General features: G+C 38.1%; 1 protein-coding gene across 1 annotated transcript in view; it reads right to left on the reverse strand.

Annotated features, from left to right (window-relative positions):
* The window catches only part of LOC581723 (regulator of nonsense transcripts 1), a 29,024-nt gene extending 25,311 nt beyond the window's left edge, over positions 1 to 3,713 (reverse strand). The window contains exons 1-3 of the mRNA XM_011671934.2: positions 3,255 to 3,713; positions 1,151 to 1,284; positions 62 to 151 (exon numbers count right to left, since the gene is read on the reverse strand). Coding sequence (XP_011670236.1) covers positions 62 to 151; positions 1,151 to 1,284; positions 3,255 to 3,458 — 428 coding nt within the window. The 5' untranslated portion in view covers positions 3,459 to 3,713. The remainder of the gene's footprint in view (positions 1 to 61; positions 152 to 1,150; positions 1,285 to 3,254) is intronic.
* Positions 3,714 to 21,109: the final 17,396 nt, after the last annotated feature.

The raw sequence follows: 21,109 nt of genomic DNA on the forward strand, positions 1-21,109 counted from the left end.
AGAGTGTAAATAATAAACAATAATCTGAGGAGCTACTATCTAAGAGTTTCTGTTGACCTACCTGCCAGAGGTGTTTCCTCGTCCATTGCAGAACCACTTCTTGGTACCATTGCAAAGAACAACTGCAGCTGGGTCATGAATGCCACAATACCTGATGGAAGAACAAATCACAATAACAATTCAATATCAGATTCAACATTTCCTGTGAGTGCATAGGAGTCAGTGGGCATCCATGGCTTACATAAAGAAAACAAACTTCAAAACTCATGAGGTCCTTTCTTTCTTCCAGTTGGTTGCCTGAATGAACAAAAACTACATTTGAAACACTTTAATAAAACAAGTTTGCAGGTCAGGTGTTCTTCTTCTTTTAATGTCATGACCATTCAATTTTACTTGACACAAATCTGAACACAAGTGAATCAGATAATTGATAATCACCATTCACGTTATTATATCTCAGACACATCAAGAATCTATCAGACCAAAAAACAGACCAAAAATAGACCAACAACAAACCACACATAATAGTACAATACTCCAAATACATGTACCGAGCCAAGATTTTGTTAAAGGTATTACAAAGTTTTGGGAAATTTTGAAAAATGGGTGGATAGTGATTCTTTACAATTTTAATATATTTGGATGCCCCTGTGGATGTATTAAAAACACCAGAAATTTTAGCCCCTAAAACACTTCTGCTTTCGAGAAAAATTGAATATAAAGATTTACCGGTGCTCCCGATAAATTTCGATAAATTTCAAATAGCTCATACGGCCGTACAATAGTAGCTGCGACCATGAAAATCTCAGAGTATGTAGTTGTGGTATATAATTTCCGAACGAGAAAAGCTAATCAGTCAATTTTAGTCAATAAACATTGTTTTATAGCTTAATTAATATCTTGACCTTGAGAGGGAGCTATTCAGCATAAAGTGTTTATTATTTACAATTTTATAACTTTAGAGTCGATTTCGACCGCGACAACGATCACTGAATACTGTAGGATCGTATATGCTTCCAATATGTTCATTTGAACCAAATTTATGACCCCATACCAAAACTTTGTATTACCTTTAAGGTTTAGTCAGTTTGGGGTCAATTGGGCAGGTAAACCCAGGTTGACTGGGGTAATAAGGACTGTGGCTACTTACTTGCAGGCATGGTTAGGCAAATCCTTGGAGAGCACCGTTGCATCTTCTTCATCTTCCTCAAAAGTCAATTCCTTGACTTGCTGTTCTACAGCAGCTACAGCTTCATCTATCCCATTGGTTTGGCTAGCGTCCACCTAGAATCAAAATAAGGTAATAAAACATTAACAATTGACTTGAAATCATGTGTACACTGTACACTCACATGTGTTAATTTTGATCTCACTTTCATGACTTTTCTGTCAGACGTAGAATTTCTAGAAACAAAATGTAGTGTGCCGTTATCTCACATTCTATTGCAATATTGCCAGATATCTTTAATTTGGTAATTAAGTTTTTAATAGCATCAATCTCTTGCCCAATTTTGCTTTCTGTTTGGTATCAATGGATCTAGATCTAGTGATGAGTAATCTTGGATCAAACACCACGTCCAGTTTCTAAAAACTGTCACTTTAGTATTTACCTTTTTGGACATCCCATGCATGTTGACAAGTTTGTTGAAAATTAGCACGCGTTTCAATGCAATGTCCACAGACTAAGACTTATATTTAATGTTAGACCGAAAACTTCAGTCTCTCTAATCGTCGGTTGTTCCACTGAGACTACGTCTGGCTCTACTAGACCTCCGATTAGAGAGACTGAAGCATGGCCTATCGGGACTGTAGGGGACTGTAGGGAACAAATGGTTCGGTTCGACCGGACCGCGATGAATGAGATATGCAACAAGATTTTCACTCTTTACATCCTCATAACTGCTGCAATATTACAATAATTATAATAAAAATTGAAAATAACATATATATAGCTTATTTGACTTACGATAGCTTGCTCATTTAGATCCTAAATTAATGATTAATCCGAGAAAGTCTCGTCGTCAACATTATCTGTCTTGGTTTTACAGTTGATGAATATTCATTTTTTCTTTTCGAACGTCCAATAGCTACCGTAGCTTCGTACGAGTCAGCCCAGCTTGACCAACGAACTCCCACGAAACGAGTGCTCTGATTGGCCATTGGCTATGTTTTGGTATGTTCGAGTGCATGAACGTACTACTACTCAGTTCTGAGATACAAATTGGATAATTCATATAAGTAAGTCCGTAAAATATGCATTTAATATTAAGTTATCAAATTTTGATAACTGTAATTAGGACAAATGACATACCAACCTAATTTACATCTGATTTAGAAATCAGAAAATTAGATCTAAATAAAGAAAATTGGGGAGAAAATGTCGCTAACGAAAAGAGGTTCATCGCTGGCTCTAGCTACCCCCACAGTACGAGATCTCTGGGTTACCGTCTGTATTGGGGAATGTCAACAAATTTCAGTTTTATTAAAGAAATGACCCAAATCAGACGGTTATTTCTGTCTAATTTAATGTAAGCAACCATGCCTGGTAACATGTAAACTAGATCAACGACGAGTTAAATAACAATAAACATTGATAAAAAACAAGACTTGTAAGAAGTTTGGATAACCCATCATAATTCTGATTAACACGGCCAGTGAAAAAAATACACGGGGGCTCGGGGCGAATTAGCCCCGAAATGCTAAAAAGAGCCCCCGAAAATCAGAAAAGAGCCCTTGTAAATTTGCATAGAGTTCAATGCAAAACAAATTTTAGAGTGTTGATTTCATGCAGGCAAGCTTGAAAAGTAGCCCCGAAAAATGAATATTAATTTTTTCCCTGAACACGGCATTGCTGCCAGGTGCCACACACATTACATGCATTACAGAGCTACCAAGTATCACGCATTAGGCGAGACATCACGCATTTCGAGGGTCTGAAAATGCTCGCTCTTACGCACGACGCGCGCGCTAGTTTTTTTAAAAACCGCTATACCTTGTGTGTTATACCCTCGCAGGCGCACTCACGCGCCGAATCATAAAAATGTCACGCACTGCCGATCTTTGAACTTGGCGTCTCTGGCATTGGACAAAATAAATGATGGAACTGGAGCAATCGTTGCGTTGTCAAGGCCAAGGCTCAAGCTATATTTTCGACACACAACTTCTTTTTCACTTTTTCACACATTCACATTCACTTACAATTTTGTTATAATTATGTGGACAAAATATGTATGTTGAAGGTTTTGTGTAATCACCTGACTCTGAGACTGTGAAGCCAAATCCAGCTGAGATGCCTGGCTTTGAGAAGCTTGTGTCTGTGAAGGCAATGTAAAATCCCCTACATTGTAGTCAAAGTCTGTGCCCTGCGTATCAGCGCCCAGCAGATCATGTTCTTCCGCATCCAAAAACGTGAGCAAGCTCTGCGAGCTGGGTCCGTAGGCATCCACGCTCGAGCTCATTTTCTCCCTCTTCTTCCTTTTATCACGAGTTGAATTCAAGTACAGTGCGCACCAATGATACGAAACAGAGTGACTCTAAATCTATAAGGTGTAAAATGGATGTTTACCCCTAATATTTGTAGAAATTCCTAGTCCGCTGTCCAGGTGACATGTCGCAATTCAATTTTGTACGCGTTTCAACGTTCTGTACTTTCAGTTCGCACGCATGATATATGCATGCGCTATGCACGTTTTGAATGTCATACGTGTCTATGCGATATGCGTGATGAAGAGGTGAGATGCGCGCGCTGAGTTGTTTCTATGAAAGGTAATCGCCACAACCTGTGACTTTAGCCTCTATCAAGTCTATACAATTCATCAGTCTAATTAGATTCTATATCAACATGGCCCATTTACCAAAAAAACAAATTTAAACACACTCAAAACTCTCATATTTATAGTTTAATTGAAACAAAACTCAAATTTGACAGAATCGTTTGCTAAAACTACTTTTTTTTCCTCGCGTGTGTTAAAAGTCAGAATGGTAAGAGACTAACACTCTGCTACCATTCCCAGCTCTTTGGCTCCATCCATTCCAATTTTAAACAGGTAGAAGTTTATGAATAACCATTTTTAAAAGCAAACCAAATTAAAAAGAAAAGATTCCCCCCCCCCCCCAAAAAAAAGAGTCGAATATTGATGAAAGAACGCACAATTTAAGTTTTCTGCGATCAACAGAAAAACCCAAATTATGACTTTGTATTATTTTATCAAGTGTCTTCAAACAAATATATATTTTTTTGTTTGTTTGGGGGGGGGGAGGATCTTTGCAGAATTGGGTCTTAAATGACATCCTTTTTCATATTATGATACAATTAAAGTGTAATTTTCCATCTAATTGTTGACGAATTTGGGGTTCCCAAGTCCCAACACTGCATGAAGAGTGGCTTTATTTCTATGTTAAAGCAGTATGATTAATTGGCGCCAATCTAGCTCCAAACAGAATAAACGATAAAATTATATTTCTGGTAGTCCTGGAATACAGTGAGGGAATCCTTTCATAATAGAGTACCCAACTCTCTCTCTTTCTCTCTCTCTCTCTCTCTCTCTCTCTCTCTCTCTTTTGTTCTGCTTTCTCTCTTTCTCTGTATCTCTCTGTCTATCTCTGTCTGTGTGTGTGTGTGTGTCTCTCTCCCTCTCTCTCTCTCTCTCCCTCTCCCTCTCTCCCTCTCGCGCCCCCCCTTCTCTCTCTTCTCTCTCTCTCTCTCTCTCTCTCTCTCTTTTCTCTCTATCTTTTCTCCCTGTCTACATTTTTCTCTCTCATAAGGCCTAACCAAAAAGATGGATTGCCCTTTAAGTGCCAAAACATGGGTCGGTCGATCTCGGAAATCTATTTTTTTTTAACTTCCTCTTTTGGCTGATATTTTGCAGTTCATGCTTAAATACATTTTGTTCTATAAAACGGTCATTTAAAAAAAAATGGAATTAAAAGCCGACCGTAGATTTCAAGATTGTTGGGTCGGTCCCAAAGGGCAAAACCACATCTTCTCTTTTCACCCTGCGATAGATTTAGAAATATTATATCAACATCCGAATGCACTAAAAGAAAATATGAATAACTCGATCGCTATCCGAATTATTCGGGCAACTCGCTGCCCGAAGAAGAAGTGGCCGTTACCCGAACGTTGGTATAAAACAGAAAACAGAAAACAAATAAAAACAACATTGGTTTGTTCGCTCTCCTCTCGCTTTTCGCACCTATAATGTCGTAGGGATATATCCTTTTTTCTTCTTCTCATGTACTGTTTAGACAGAGGCGGCCCTCCCGGGGGGACAGGGGGCGGCACAGTGCCCCCCCCCCCACTTTTTTCAGATACCCCCAAAATGCCCCTTTTTACATAGGAAAAGTGCCCCTTTTATTTTGTAAGAAGTGCCCCTTTTACATGGGAAAGGTGCCCCTTTTACTTTGACAAGTGCCCCTATTACTTAGTAAAAGTGCCCCTTTCCCCTTTTCACCTCTGACAAGTACCCTTTTTATTTTTGACACGTGCCCCTTTTCCTTCGACATGTTCCCATTTTCCTTTGCAATAAATGTTCATTTTCCATTCTCATGAATCTTGAAATTATCTTGAATAAGTGCCCTTTTTAATCTCTAGTAAGTGCCTCTTTTCAGGTACGAGAAGTGCCCCTTTTCACTTTTAATAAGTGCCCCCTTCACCTCTGATGATTGCCCTATTTAAAACTGAGAGGTGCTCTTTTTACTTTGACAACTTCCCCTTTTTTCCTTTGTAAGAAGTGCCCCTTCTCCTTTTAATAACTACCCCTTTTTTAAACTCGGATGAGCGCACCTTTCATTTTAACATGTGCCCCTCTTATTTTCTAATAAGTGCCCCTTTTCCTTATGATAAGTGCCCCCATTAAAAAGAGAGAGCTCCTTCCCCTTCTCATAACTTCCCCTTTCCCTTTCTAATAAGTGCCCCTTTTCCTTATGATAAGTGCCCCCATTAAAAAGAGAGAGCTCCTTCCCCTTCTCATAACTTCCCCTTCCCCTTCTCATAACTGCCCCTTTTAAACATCTGAACGGTGCCCCCTTTTCATTCAACAAATGCACATTTTCCTTTATTATAAGTGCCCCTTTTACATTTTCATAAGTGCCCCTTTTCATATCTGGTCAGTGCCCCTTTGCAACTCTGATAATTCCCCTTTTAATAATGATACGTGCCCCTTTTCCTTTCTAATAAGGGACCTATCCCCTTTTCACCTCTTATAAATGACCCTATTAAAATCTGATGGGTGCCCCTTTTCCGTCAACAAATGCCTATTTCCCATTTTCGTAAACGCCTCCTTTTCATCACTGGTGAGTGCCTCTTTTCAAGTGAAAAAATGCCTCATTTTCACCTCTTATAATTATCCCTTGTACTTATACACGTGCTCCTTTTCTTTTCTTTTCTAATAAGTGTCTTATCCCTTTCGATAATTGTCCCCTTTTCATGTAATCATTAAACGTGCCCCTTATTTAAAGCGACTAAGAGCAGTTTCCCCCAAAGTTCGCTCGCTGCGCTCGCTCGCATTTAAAGATTATATAATTATGTTATTTATCAAAGGTCTTTTCAGTCTTCCGTTATGAGAATGTGCTTATATCCCCATCACGATTGGCTTTTTTCCTCTTTATAAGATGTAATTTTTCGCACTGCGACCTCACAGATCTTTAAAAATTTTCTCGCTCGCTTCGCTCGCTCGTAAATGCATATTCAGACATCACACCCAACTGTAAAGTTTGATGCTTAAGCGATATCTTGTATGATGTATGAAGAGAAACAAATATTGAAATCATCCCTGATAATGTAATCACAATGTAGGGGTATATACCAATGTCTAAAAATTGTATATTTTCGCTTTGAGATTTCCCACTGTAGGTGCCCTTTTTCCAGAAAGTGCCCTTTTTTGTTGGTGCCCCCCCCCCCAGTTTGAAAGTCGCTCGGCCGCCCCTGTGTGTAGATCACCCCCTCCTCCCCACCTTACTACTGGCAAAGTGCTGCTTTGTAGGTTGCCATTCAGATAAAATACTCAACACCGGATGGCGTACATTTCTTTTTAGCGCCATCTGAAGTCTGATTTCTCCCCATCTGTTTTTAAGAGGGCGAAGACGGCCAAAAAAGTTCATCCTTTGAATGTGCGATGGGGAGAATTACGAGCAAGAATAACCATCACATAACCGCAACGATTATATTCATTTTCCAAAACATACCTTATTTTACTAAAATCATCTACCAATTACATTTTTTTTTTTTAGATACTTATCTTATAGTGCATTGATCATGTTGATAATATCTTGAGAGTGCAGATTGCTGTCGAGCGGATGTAAGGAGTGGAATCGGATTCCTCCTTCTCCCCAGCAGACGAGACAAAGTGTCAATACGAAATGTATTACTTTAATTCCTTGTGCTGTATACCCGAACTAAATTGTGTCTATGGTTTGTTGTTGTTGCTGTGTTGTGTTGTTTTTTGTTTTTTTAAATCGTGGGCCGTCATCATAATTATGATGGATACGTCACTTATATTCTCCATCTAAACAACTTTGCGTCTACTTCTACTTCTACGACGATACTCAGCAGGATCCATAAGTCAGGATGTAGTGCTGAGGAATAAACTATCTAGTTCTTGGTCTAGATGCTGGGTGGAAGCGCTCCCTAGAAGCCCTCCAGTGAAGTAGCGTCAAGGGTGATCTTTGAAAGTGCATTCCACGCAGTTACTGTCCGAGGGAAAAATGAGTTCTGGTAGAGCTGCATGGGTGCGGGATGGGATAGCCAGCAACTTCTCTGAGTGATACTGTCGTGTGTTGCTGGCAATCATGGGTGCTGTGTAATGGTGTGCATTGATCGCTACTGTGTCGTTTTGGATCTTGTACATGAGGTGGAGGCTTGCAGCATTTCTTCTCCTCTCCAGGCTCTCCCATTTCAGATGTTGAATCATGGCCGAGACACATGGCCATACGACGATATCTCTGGAGGGTGAATCTTGCTGCTCGCCTTTGTACTGCCTCGATTTTGGATATAATTATGCTTGTTTGTGTGAGGGTTCCAGACCGAGCAACAGTATTCCAGATGAAGTCTAACAAGAGAGAAGTAGGCTTGTTGGCGGATCTTTTGTGAGGTTTTGCGGAGATTTCTGCTGACTAGTCCCAGCATCCGATTGGCTCGGGATGTGATGTTGTTCATGTGGCCTTGCCAGGACAAGTTGGATGAGAAAGTCAGCCTAGATACCGGAGATCTGTTACCAACGCAAGAGGAGTGTCTCCTAGCGTGTATGTCGCGGTGATGGCTTCCGACGTAGGGAGAATGTGATATGGTAGCATTTCTCGATGTTGAATTTCATCTGTCATGTGTTAGCCCATGAATGCAGCCTGTTGAGATCTTGTTGTAGGGCTTGGCTATCAGTGACATCAGTGATCGGACGGTATAGAAGACAATCATCAGCAAAGAGTCGGATTTTGGAAGAGATCCCATCTACTATGTCATTGATGAAGGATATAAACAGAAGTGGGCCGAGAACTGTGCCCTGCGGTACCCAAGAGGTGACTGGAACCCATTCAGATGACTCTCCATCTACAACAACACGTTGTAACCTTTCAGTTATGAACACCCTGATCCATCTGATAAGGTTGTCATGGATCCCATAGTGATGGAGCTTATGGAGGAGGCGGTTATGGGGTACACGGTCAAAGGCTTTGGAGAAGTCTAATGCAACTGCATCAACTTGCTCTTTCTGGTCTAGAGAGTGTGCAACATCTTGAGATGTAATGATCAACTGGGTCTCACAAGTCATGAATGGCCAGGACGAAAGCCATGCTGAACATCATTGAGAATATTATTTTCGTCATAATGATCCATGATATTGCTGAAAATGACATGTTCGAGCAGTTTACTGCAGATGGACGTGATTGATACAGGGCGGTAGTTGGAGGCCTTGCTCCTGTCTCCTTACTTGAAAATTGGTGAGATGTTTGCAAGATGCCAGTCAGATGGTACTGTTCCTGTATCTAGAGATTGTTGAAAGATAAAGGTCAGGATCGGCGCAATGTCTTCAGCAAAGAACTTCAAGATCCTTCCTGGTATGCCATCTGGTCTGTGTGTCATAGCTGCTTGGGGAAGGGGTGGCATATTACAACTCACTCACACCAAGGCTAGATAAATTCTGTATGTTTTTTAAGGGCACTTTTAACAAAAATAATCATCGTGCAGTTCATGTTGAAATAGTGAATGAAAGTAAGTAAGTACAACCTGTCCGACATTTCGCAACTACATAAAATATGAGGCCTATATCAAAATGAAGCATTAATAGCCTATCGCATTTATTGTGATACAATAAATCTTTTTTTCTATCTTTCGCACGGCAGTGTTATTATTTTCATTGAGTTGGTAATATAGTCATTTACCATGAGGACTGCAGCCTGTTTGATGATATTAATTTTTCGGGCGGGGGGGGGGGGGGGGTGACATGCTTTCGAGTAATAGCAATTTCAATTGCTTTTGTCACCCCTGACCAGCAGATTGTATCCTCTCTCTCTCCTCTCCACTTCCCTAAAGCTGTGTGTATGTATTTAATATTTCTATGTATTATCTGATTGTTATACTCACTGTATGTTTTCCGATGGGTCAAATAAATAATAATAAATAATAATAATAATAATAATTTTTCTGGATTAAATTTTTTTTTAAGGGAGGAGAAGAAGACAGTTATAGATTCTATAAAGGTTTTAGGTCCGTTAAATATCCCTTGTTCTTTCTCCAGTTTATTATAGATTCAAAATATTACCTGCACTGATTTCATCATTCTTCCATTATTTCTGTTATTTCCACCTCTCTCTTGTCACAGATGATCAACCTTTGGTTACCTTTCTGAATCACACTTTGATTTTATTTATTTATTTATTTATTTTTTACCGGGCGGGGGTGAGGTGTGGGCTGACGTGTATGGATTGCAGCCACGCGTCTGGTTATCAACCACCACCGTCGGAAGAAAGTTCGAAAGTCGGCACAACGGAAGTTGAATAAATAAAATCTTTCACGCGTTCTGTAGATGGCCAATTTAGGAGGGGAAATGAGAGGCAAGTTACAGTTGAGATGAATATTTCATGACATCCCCGGCCTCATGTTATTTGACCGAAACCTCAATGAAGCGATCGTTAATGCAGAAAGGTAGGTTCTTAGAACCATTCCTTCGATGTTAAAGAACGACAAGAAATTTAGTTTTGCATAAATCGATAAGTCACTGCGCACAAGACCAGTTGCAAATGCTAATTGAAACCAGAATGCTTGTATGTTACCTCGGTCAACGGTTGTTTAAATTCATGGAGACGTGAAAAAAGCAATAAAAGGATCGTTCTTTCCAGTACTTGGTAGATGATATACCTTTGATGTTCAACGCTTCTTATGATGGTCTTAAATTTATCATTTTTATGGGGAGGGGGCGTAGAGATATATCTGGAATAAATTAGCCATTTCCAATTTTATTTGTTTTGATTGTTCTCAAATTTGTCATCACCAAAGCTATATTTTTACCACTATTTCCATGCAAATCCATTGCACCAAACTATAATCATTTTGGGATTGACTTCAAAGATCAAACGTATTTTTTATTACAAATATCCATCTATTAAAATATACCCCTGGTTTAACCACAATACATTTGTGGTTTAATTACAATTTGTGGCCCTTTCAATAGAAATCAAAAGCTTAATGTAACGTGAACATAAAATTATAGTGTCAAAAAATAAATTGAACGTGAAACTTAACTTGTATAATTTAACTTATGCTACCACTTTTGTCATCATGATCATGGTAATCCTTAAATAAATTCAGGCACGATTCAACAAGTTTTACACTAGGAAAATAAAAATTAAAGTACCCTCTACTTCATCGAAAAATTGACGATACTAAATTATGCCAAACAAGATAAAGCTATATCAAATCATATTTTCCTCACCACACACACATCATCCCAAAACATTTATAAAAAAAACTTCACCTCATAAGAAATAATCATTATTTAGTTTAATCATCAGTGACACAATTTTATTCGCCGTCTACAGAAGTAAGTACCCTCTCGAAATTATGCTCTTCAAAACCGTCTCTAAAGAATCACAATTAGTATACAATCTCTCGTCAAGGCGACAGAAACTTATAATGTAAAGCACCATCTCGGATAACTGCATAACTAAAACTCACTTTTCAGAAACCGATGAGCGAAATGCATACGCTCTCATGCAGAACTGAAGTCTGCACTTCCGCCGTTTTTGACCGACTTTAATTTCCCGCCAAAGGGCAGATATTCGATATTTAACCAAAATGTGCCAAGCAACCTTTGAGTTTGGATTGCCATCATCTCGGATAAGATGGAGAATGGTATCGTGAGAAATTACAAGTACATGGAATACAGCTTCTTGTTGTAGATTATTCGAATACATTAAGGTTCATTTTAATAAAAACAAATTGTGCAACGATTTGACTGGGCTATCCTTTTTATAATTAGTGAAAACCCGTATCAATATATTTGAATACAATTTCGTCTGGGGCATTGAAAGTATATACACTGCATGTTTAAATGATTTTTCTTTGCTTGCATCCGCTGCACGGTTGCAGACGAGAATACTTCAAATTTCGAGATTTATCAACCTTGCCATGGGCGGAGTAAACGGGGACGTGGAAAACATGTGCCCTTTTATTTTAGGTGTTATCTGACTCTCTCTCTCTCTCTCTCTCTCTCTCTCTCTCTCTCTCTGTCTCTGTCTCTCTCTGTCTCTCTGTATCTCTGTTTCTTTGACAGCAACTGTGAATTGCTCAGGGCTGATTTCTTTTTTTTCGGCGGGGGGGGGGGGGGGTGGGGGCTGGGTAGGGGCCTCGATGTACACAAATCGACTCTGAACATAATATGTAACAGGAAAGGCTTGTTCATAGTTTTGTAGGTGCAAACAATTTCCAGAGTACATAGGTCTACATTTCTTTTTTTCCTCGTAATTTGTTTCCTGCCTTTTTCACGTAGAAGCTTATATTCCAAATTATCTTCGGCAGTTGTAGACATTCATCCGTGTATTTTTTGTATTATTTGGAGCCATTTTATTTTAATGAATAAAATGGGGGGGGGGGGTGGCATTTATCTTTCAGCTAAAGATCACGTGTGTAAAATTATGGAGGGGGGTATAGGCCTGTCCTTTCTTTAGATGTTCAGCTAACGGCTTTGCCCGACCATGGTTAACCCATTGAGATAAATAATTTTTCAACTATCACAAAGACTGTCTTTCTCGTTTAAAGTTTTTATATTTTCTATTCTTTTAAGGCAAAAGCAGTGATTTTCTTTATTGCCCTGCGTTAGGTTTATGGGCTAGATGTTTTTAAGAGCTGTAGCCATTCAGATTTTTCCGGCGGTTGTCGTTTTACTATCAGAACATTAGTGGGGAAAGGGATTTTTTTAAGGGAGGGGGTGGATAAATATGCCTTTACACGAATATTTGTTTGTTTAATAATAATAGTGAACATTTAAATTGCGCCATGTCTGTCAAAAATGACACTCGTGGCGCAGTTTATTATGATCCTTGGAACAGTACCAACCAGAGCATGCAATATTCCAGATAATAAACTCTCTCATAAGCTTCTTGCCATATTCATAAAATGTATTCACTGACCTTTTAATTATCCGAAAAGATGAGTAGGGGTCGGGGATGGGGGTGCGGGGCGGCGGAATAATATCATCTGCATCCCCGATTATTCTCTGTCTACCTCGAACTCCGGTTAGATCCAGTGAAGCTATACTGAGGTCGCAAGTCTTTTAATCTCACGCCCTATTAGGCGAGCATGTTACGCTAATTTTACCCCTGTCACTCCACTCTGTCGAGTAGTCCTCTGAGAACCAGACGACAGATATGATAGATTGGTCTTCATGATATTATCTGAGGGGTATGTACTAACCATGGGGGGGGGGGGGGTCGGACAAAATTTGGCGATAAGATAGCCTGAATTTTAAGCAAGGACAACGCATAATGTCAAGTGGTTATTTTTATTAAATTTCTTATACAGATGAAAACAGAAACTAAATTATTTTCTTTTGTTGAGACTGTTGTCAGATTCCTTGGTTTTTATATTCCTGCGTAATTTTAATTATTCTGTTTATCGGCAAGTTTTATTAGTAGAAAATGATGTAAAACCAATATGTCATGATAATGAAATCTTAGCACTAAAATAAAACAAATACTAAAAAGAGACCTTACATCACTGCGTCTGAAAACGACCTCCTCAAGGATGTATGCACATGTCCCCGTGTAAACATCGAACAATGCACAAATTTATGATCAACTATTTACTTTGAGTATTTTGATCTATACAGTGAAAAGGAATGATACTTTAAAATAGCCTACAAAGCAAAACGCAAAAATAGCAAAAATATAAATGTCTGTTACTTGAAAAGCAAATCAACTCAGTGTGCATCGGTCCTTAACCATAATATAAACATTTGCATAATTTATGGATATTCATGATGTTGAAGGGTAACGGCATGTTTCCTTCTTTAAAGTGATTTACTTGTTACACGCTAGAATTAGTACTTCAACTTAAGCATGCTACGTATAGAGATAAGTAGATTACGATCACAAGATTATAAAATGGCTCAACTTGATCCCTAATCGGATTCCAATATTCTACATGTTCATTAAATAAGTGGATTACATGATCAGTCATGTGATTATATATCAATTTTGGCCGAGACAGAACACCCACCCAAGGTAAAAAGTAAGTCATACAAACAGGTTCATGGTCATGTTGAGGAGGCGCAATAGCTCAGTCGGTAGAGCGGTGGTCTCGTAATCCGGTGACCCGGGTTCGAAACGATGCGCTAGTGCCCTTTAGTATGGCATGAATCCTTATTACCAGGTCCCTCGGAAAGGACCCAAAGCCGTCAGGTCATGCTGCTTACTTACAAGCATGTATGCTTTCTTAGCAGTCAGGTAGAATAACCATCATCACAATTATCTATGACTGTATTGTAAGATAAGACGTTGTATAAAGTAATTGCAGTTTTTGTGACACAAATGGTATTCAAGAAACTGAATGTTGAGTATAATTCATAGCACGAAATATTATTGAAATCATACTATAGTATAACTGAAATTTAATCAGTTAATCTAATATTCTAATTTAATACCCACTCGTGCCTCCATTTCATTATGTGACTCATTTCAATAGCAATCGTTAGCTGTAAAAAAAAATAATATTAAAAAGCACCCCCCCCCCCCCAGATAAAAAAAAGAAAGAAAGACAATACTTGAAAGCTTTTGACACAATGCCTCTTTAACATCACATGTTTGGGTAGAATACAAAGTGCAGCCAAAACATGCTCAACACAATACTCGTTTACGTATTACACATTGCTCAGAATGCAATTTCCGAGCAGAGAGTTTAGTAGAAGTTCATTTTATGAAAGAAATAATCAAGAAAGACAACCTCTACATACTTTGATATAAAAAGCATCAAATAAGATGATTGAGATCTTCGTAATTCGGGGTTCTTCGTCTACACATTAATATACGATATAGTGGTAGACCCTGGGTAGACATTGTCAGAATGCAACTTGCGAGCAAAAATGTGAGTAGAAAATGATTTCATGAAAGAAATAATCAAGAAACGCGTCCTCTACATACTTTAAATAATAAACATCAAATATGAGGGTTGAGATATTCGGAATTCAGGATTCTTCGTCTACACATTAATATAGGACATAGTGGTAAACCCTGGGTAGACATTGTCAGATTGCAACTTGCGAGCAGAAATGTAAGTTATTTAATGAAAGAAATGATCAAGAAAGGCGACCTCTACATACTTTAAATAATAAACATCAACTATGAGGGTTGAGATGTTCGGAATTCAGGATTCTACGTCTACACATTAATATAGGACATCGTGGTATAGGCGGACTGATGCAGATAATAAAACTAGGCATCGGATTCGCTTCTCCTCATCTTTTATCATGGAGATACTAGCCTTTTACTGATAAAGCTTAACCTTTAACGTTTTCGTCTGTCATTAATGTATCAAAATCGAAATACCGAGTCTACACACACAATTCTTCAAAGACACCCTGAATCAGGAACAGTTATTTTCCTTTGCATTGAGGGGAAGTATTCGGCTGCCTCTTTTGAATTAAAAATGAATAGTGTCCGCTATTAAATGCTTCCCAGTATTTACTGTTTTTTCGGGAGGGGGAGAGAGTTTTTATAATTTTACATATTCGGGCCCCTTTTGACAATCCTGTAGTTTTGGCTAACTATCTATTATTCTCTTTTGCAGGTGTTCGATTTACCCTTAAAATAACTCTCAGTCACCTTAATTATCAGATTAGTTTAAGTTAATCTGTTAATGCAAAAGGAAATATTTCTGGCTGTAGTATGAGGAGCATTTTTAGAGTGCAACATTGCGGCAAGACGAAAGCCCCTTTTCGGATAATTATACAAAGGCCACCTCACACCAAGAAATTTAAATAGGGATAGATTTGGAGCTTAATAGTAAAATCTTCCCAAGTGAGATCCTGAATTGTATTTTGAAGAGTAATTTAGAAATTAAAGGGTGTCGTATTAAGTCAGAGAAAAGAACCTGACCAGCTTCGAATTGCAGTGGCGTGATGCCGGTCGCACGACTGGCCACCGACTGGCCGTCGATTTGGTCTTATCTCCGATTAGGCAGATAATCCAGTTTCGCTCAATTTGTTTTTAAATTCTTTAATCAATTCACTAGCTTACTTTTTTTAATGTGTCTATTTAGTTATTGATTTATTTATTTTACTTGCGTCATGGAACACGCTAATCAGCGCAATCATACACATATGAAATATTTAATTTACATGAAAGAAAGGGTGCTAATTTGCAAGTGTCAAAAACAAACAAATAATTTCCTGTCTGTCATTATTGTCTTCGGCTGCGAGAGGAACGGAAGCACAGGAGGAGGTGCCCCTCATCAAATGGCTACAAAGAGAGAGAGAGAGAGAGAGAGAGAGAGAGAGAGAGAGAGAGAGAGACGGCACTACGATCCTTCCCGGACCCCTAAATACTGGCCATGTCATCATCCGTGTAAAGACCCCGATGATCCCCCCGATGATTCCCCCCCCCCCCCCCCCCCCCATGAATGTGGAGCCCGACGTCAATGTCTGGACCAACGCTACGCCATCGGTGATCTTTACTCTCCAGAGTTCTTAACCGTGTCACCTGTTCCCTGCTGCACTTCTCAAAATGATGTATACATAGCCCCGTTTGTTTAGAGTATTTTAAAGCACATTTACCAACAAAAAAGTGCTTAATTTGTGTTTAGGGTTGAATTCATCATATTGCTTAGAATTATTTCTCATAGTTATGCCGTATATTTAAATTGTAGTCGTCCATAAAATTGGCATTGCTCTGTTTCTGAATGTTGTTGTAATTATTTATAATAAATCCAGTTATTTTCTTAGGATTAGTTGTTGTAGGTTCTTCCATTTCAATGAACTGAACATAATAAGAAGAAGCTTGATGTAAACGGTTTATCCGCGGCTTGCATTGGGACGAGACAAAACTTTGACAAGGATGAGATATAATTTGCATACTTTACATCGTTAATCATTATAATGGTATTATAGTGTGTATGCTTGAGCTAAGAACTCCTCACGTGTCACATCCAAATCTCATACTGTATGTATTTTATCCCATAAAGATAGATAAATCAACTTCAAGAATAACTCGAGGGGTTTTAAGCAGGATTATGTAAATATTATCGGATTAATGAAATATTTGGCGCCAAGAGTTGGTTAATCGGGGTAAGAAATAATCCACAGCTTATAAAGAAAAGCTGTTTCGTTTGGCTGTACTATAAGAACTGCACATCTGGATAACGCCGTAAGAGAGAATGATGTACACGCTGATACGTACAAAGCGAGGAATCAGAAATAGGACAAGATATTGACAGAGAAATAAAGACAAAGAGAGGGTAGATAAGATTTAAGAAGAGATAAACAGAGACATAGAGGGACAGACAAAGAGACAGAGAGAGAGAGAGAGAGAGAGAGAGAGAGAGAGCGCGAGAGAGAATACTATTGTCATAAAGAATAGAACAGATATAGATATTAGTATTGATATAGTTGTACAATTTGTAAAGAGAAGAATCTAACCAGCCTTTGGTTCTCGTCATCCCTTTTGACAACCGTAATAACTCTTCCATCATAACATACATGCAGAAAGGACTAGTATTAAATAACACGTATCATTATTATACATCCTGTATTCTTTATCGTTGTTTATTGATTTTAACTTGCTTTTATATTTTATGGCCCCGGTAAAAGGGCTCTGGACAGCCCGTGTAAAAGGACTTCAGCTTTTCAGCACGCGCAAAGAGACACTTGAAGGTCGTTTTACTGCTGGTGAAAGTTTCCGGCCATCTTAGTGAAGCATTAATCATGTAAGAACTAAATGGCTATCTCAAGACGTAGATCGTTTTACCAAGATTCCAATGCGATAGTCGTGTGGAGCAAGATTTGATCGGAGTTTAATCATTATTCTCAAGTACATAGGACATTATCAGAAAACCATTTGAAAAAGCGGATAACTTAACAGAATGAAAAACACGCCTACCGGTGTTACAGAGGTTATCATGTGAAAGATCAGTCTGCTTCAAAATACCCAAATAAAGTGCGGTGTGAAAGGGAATGAAAAAAGATTGCCGTATTTTGCCTCATTGAATAAAAACATCATCAGTCAGCGTTCTGCGCGTAGATGATCATATATTTTTAGAAATCGTAAATAAATGTTCTTGTTTTTCAAATGACCTTGTCTTTCCACTTCCTTGTAATAATTTTTCTCCCAAGAACTTCGAAGAAGCTGTAAAATTCTATTTTTTCAGTGGAAGCAGGATTTCTGATTATAAATAAAAAATACACTTGAATACGACTGGGCCACTGGCGAATGGTAGGGTGGGGAGATGCAACTATGACCTGTCACCCAATTATTTTGAATCCCGAATTTCGTACCTTAAAGATAAAGACCAGTTATGGTTATGCGATTGCATTGTGAAAGAAACGTTGTGGAATCGATCAGAAAAAGTTGATCATCTAGCATATCAGTATTGGTGTGTACTGCAAGGTTCTGGAATCATCAAAATGATAAGAAATTTGGCCCAGTCTTGGTAAAGTTACAAGCACTGTACACAGAAAGATGTATGTGGGACTATGCGACACGTGCGCGATATCTATCAGGTCCACATAGATATAATATTTTACCAAAAATAACAATTAATAGTTGGTTTTGGGGCAAAATTTGTATCATTACGTATAGTCAAAACATATTCTTTCACATGATTGGTAATAAGAGCTTCCATTTCATTTTTTGAGAGGGGCGTTTCCAAAACTGGTCTTTGTACATTCACAACCCCAAATGTGCCTCTGCCCCTAAATTTTTCTTCCCTTTTTTCATTTTCACTCATTTGCTAGTCAGAGCATTCTGAAGTTAGAAAAACATTAACAATTATAAAATGGGTTATCACATTTTTATGCCTGGTTACTTAAAAATTGTCGAAAAATGTTATCGAGCTAAGGTGGATATTCAAAATATAAACAAGAGAATTAAATAAAGAGAAAAGGTTCATTGTACAGACAACATTAATGATTCTATCTTCAACCACAGTTCTTGGATGCTTTAAAGAGGAAGACAATCTGTAGAAAACTACAACTCTTGTCGGCTGCTTAACCTTTTGTTTAAGTGTTCTTGCCCCACTTTTAATTCAGTTTAGAAGTAGAATTCCATTTAGCGCTGACAGAATTCAAAGTATGTGTCGATATTCGAGTTTAATGTACTTTCTTCAGTGTTGACAAAGTTTGGGATTTTTCAGATCTCACATTTTTTGCGGGGTAGGGATGTAAACACCCACCCACATCAACCTCTTGTGTGTATTTAGTATTTTGTCCGCAAAGTTTCTTTTAAAAATGAGATAACTTTTGAACATTGTATAAACGCATTGGGAATTTAAACGGTCAACATTCTTGCTAGTTGGGACGAGTAATAGATTTCCTTACAAAATAATAAAACTACTATATATTACTACTATATAGGCCTGCACTGTAAACACACGATTTATCTTAAGAAGTTGCCTTATGAGAACTCGTTTGTCTTCTTTACTCCATATTTCTAGGTCTTTCTCTTCTTCCTTGGTTATGTTAGAGTTCTCATTCTTTTACGACATTCCTACTTCTGTTTCTATCTATGCAACGTATTTAGCCGGCACTTCCAAAACGATTAGCTATTTTACGAGAGTCTTTTTACATGGTACCTCTCGAGAACTGACCTCATCGATCACCAAATGTTGCTGTAAAAGCTCTGTCGAGGCGGCAACCAACTATTCGTTCGATGAGAGCTTGACTAATTATTGTGCTGTCAATCGTTTGAAGGGTATGAAGCTTCAAACTTTTTCCTATATATAACCACAGTTCTGAGGCCCATGGCTTTTTGTTGGTTTGTTTCCATAGCTTTTTGCAAAACTTATCATTGACAGAAGTGAACAAATACAAAAATTAAACATGTAGAACTAAAAATCAAAAACAACAGCTATAAAAACAACTAGCATTGGCTATTCGTCATTCAGGATAAACCGAGCCCCCCCCCTTCCCCATCCCCACCTCTGCACACACACTAGGCCCATATTTTCGTTGGACGTAATATGCTGATGATACTAAGCAGATTAAACTCAATTTGGTAAATTACTTCAGGAGCAAAGTTTATGAAAATAGAACTAAATAAGACTAACTGTCGTCTTTTTAATAATTGTAGAAATTCCTCAAGGATGATATATTCCTTCAGCTCCCTGACTGATTTAACAAATGACTTTGTCTATATTTTTAAAAGTTTTGTTTTTTATTCAAAATTATTTAGTTGTAAACCTCTGTCGCTATTTCAAGTCGCTATCTCACCTCACTTTCTTTCTACTTTTCTCTCTTTCTTTTTAACTTTTTTTATTCTTCCCCCCCCCCCCCCCCCCCCTCTCTCTCTCTCTCTCTATATATATGTATATAATACATATGATATTGCACTCTTTTTTGCATCATATCCTCCATTTTCTCCTAAACCGGCCTTCTCACACATTTATCCATGCATCACTCTTTTTAGATTGAGTACATCTTTGCATACAAACTATCCCTGTGTCGTCGGAGCATCTCGTCGTCTTCCGTATGTCCAGGGAGGTACTATGTGGTGAGCGAGCATCGTGGTTCTGACGGTGAGGCGAGCGCGCTTGCCGAGATAGCTGGTGAAAGCTGATAATGTGGTGCTGTGTTACCGTGTAGATCAATTAGCCGGGTGAACATCTTCTGCAGGTTTTATTTGATCTTACTTCTCCTTTTCGCACGATGTGTGGAGCATCCGACAATTGCAGTTTATTATTGCAAGGTCGGTTAGTGACAACAATTAGGTATGATATAACATCATTATTGATACCTACGAGAATTAAAAGACTGGCTATTTGACATGACCTCAATATATTAAAAATAGACGTTATTTTTGTTGCTGTATGCATGTATTTATTTATTCATTTATTTCTAATTATACCGTATTTTTTGTAGCATGTATACTTATCCTTTACTGTAACAGTGAATTCGTAGATTTTTACATCGTCAACTTGTCTCCTCTATTATCTTCATAATTGTAATTGATTTTGATACTGATAACCAAAGTTCATCAATAAAATGCTATCCAACATCATATCTTCATCTTGGAGTTTGAAAAAAAATGTCCTTTGGACAAAAAAATAGCACGACCCTTAAAATCCTTATATTCAAGAACTGGAGTTCTTCAAAAAATATAACAATATAAAAGAGGTGAAGAAATAAATCTGTTCGTTTATTTGATGTTATTAAAGGCTCCACATTCGGGGAAAAGGGACCCCCCCCCCCACGCCCATCGAATTTAAATTGCAGCTATTTTCTAGTTCGTCTTGAATATCTGATTTAGGAGACACAGCACATCTTTAAAGGGACACGTATAACTGGTTTTTAATACAAGATTTTTAGAATTCACAGTTTAACTGTGCATTTTAAAAAGTCCCTAAATATTAATGATCGTCCTAAAATAGTGAACAAAGTTTTTCATGATTATATTGTGACACTGCTCATTACACAAC

This window comes from Strongylocentrotus purpuratus, unplaced genomic scaffold (genome assembly GCF_000002235.5).
Source record: "Strongylocentrotus purpuratus isolate Spur 01 unplaced genomic scaffold, Spur_5.0 spur5_scaffold_9, whole genome shotgun sequence".
NCBI lineage: Eukaryota > Metazoa > Echinodermata > Echinoidea > Camarodonta > Strongylocentrotidae > Strongylocentrotus > Strongylocentrotus purpuratus.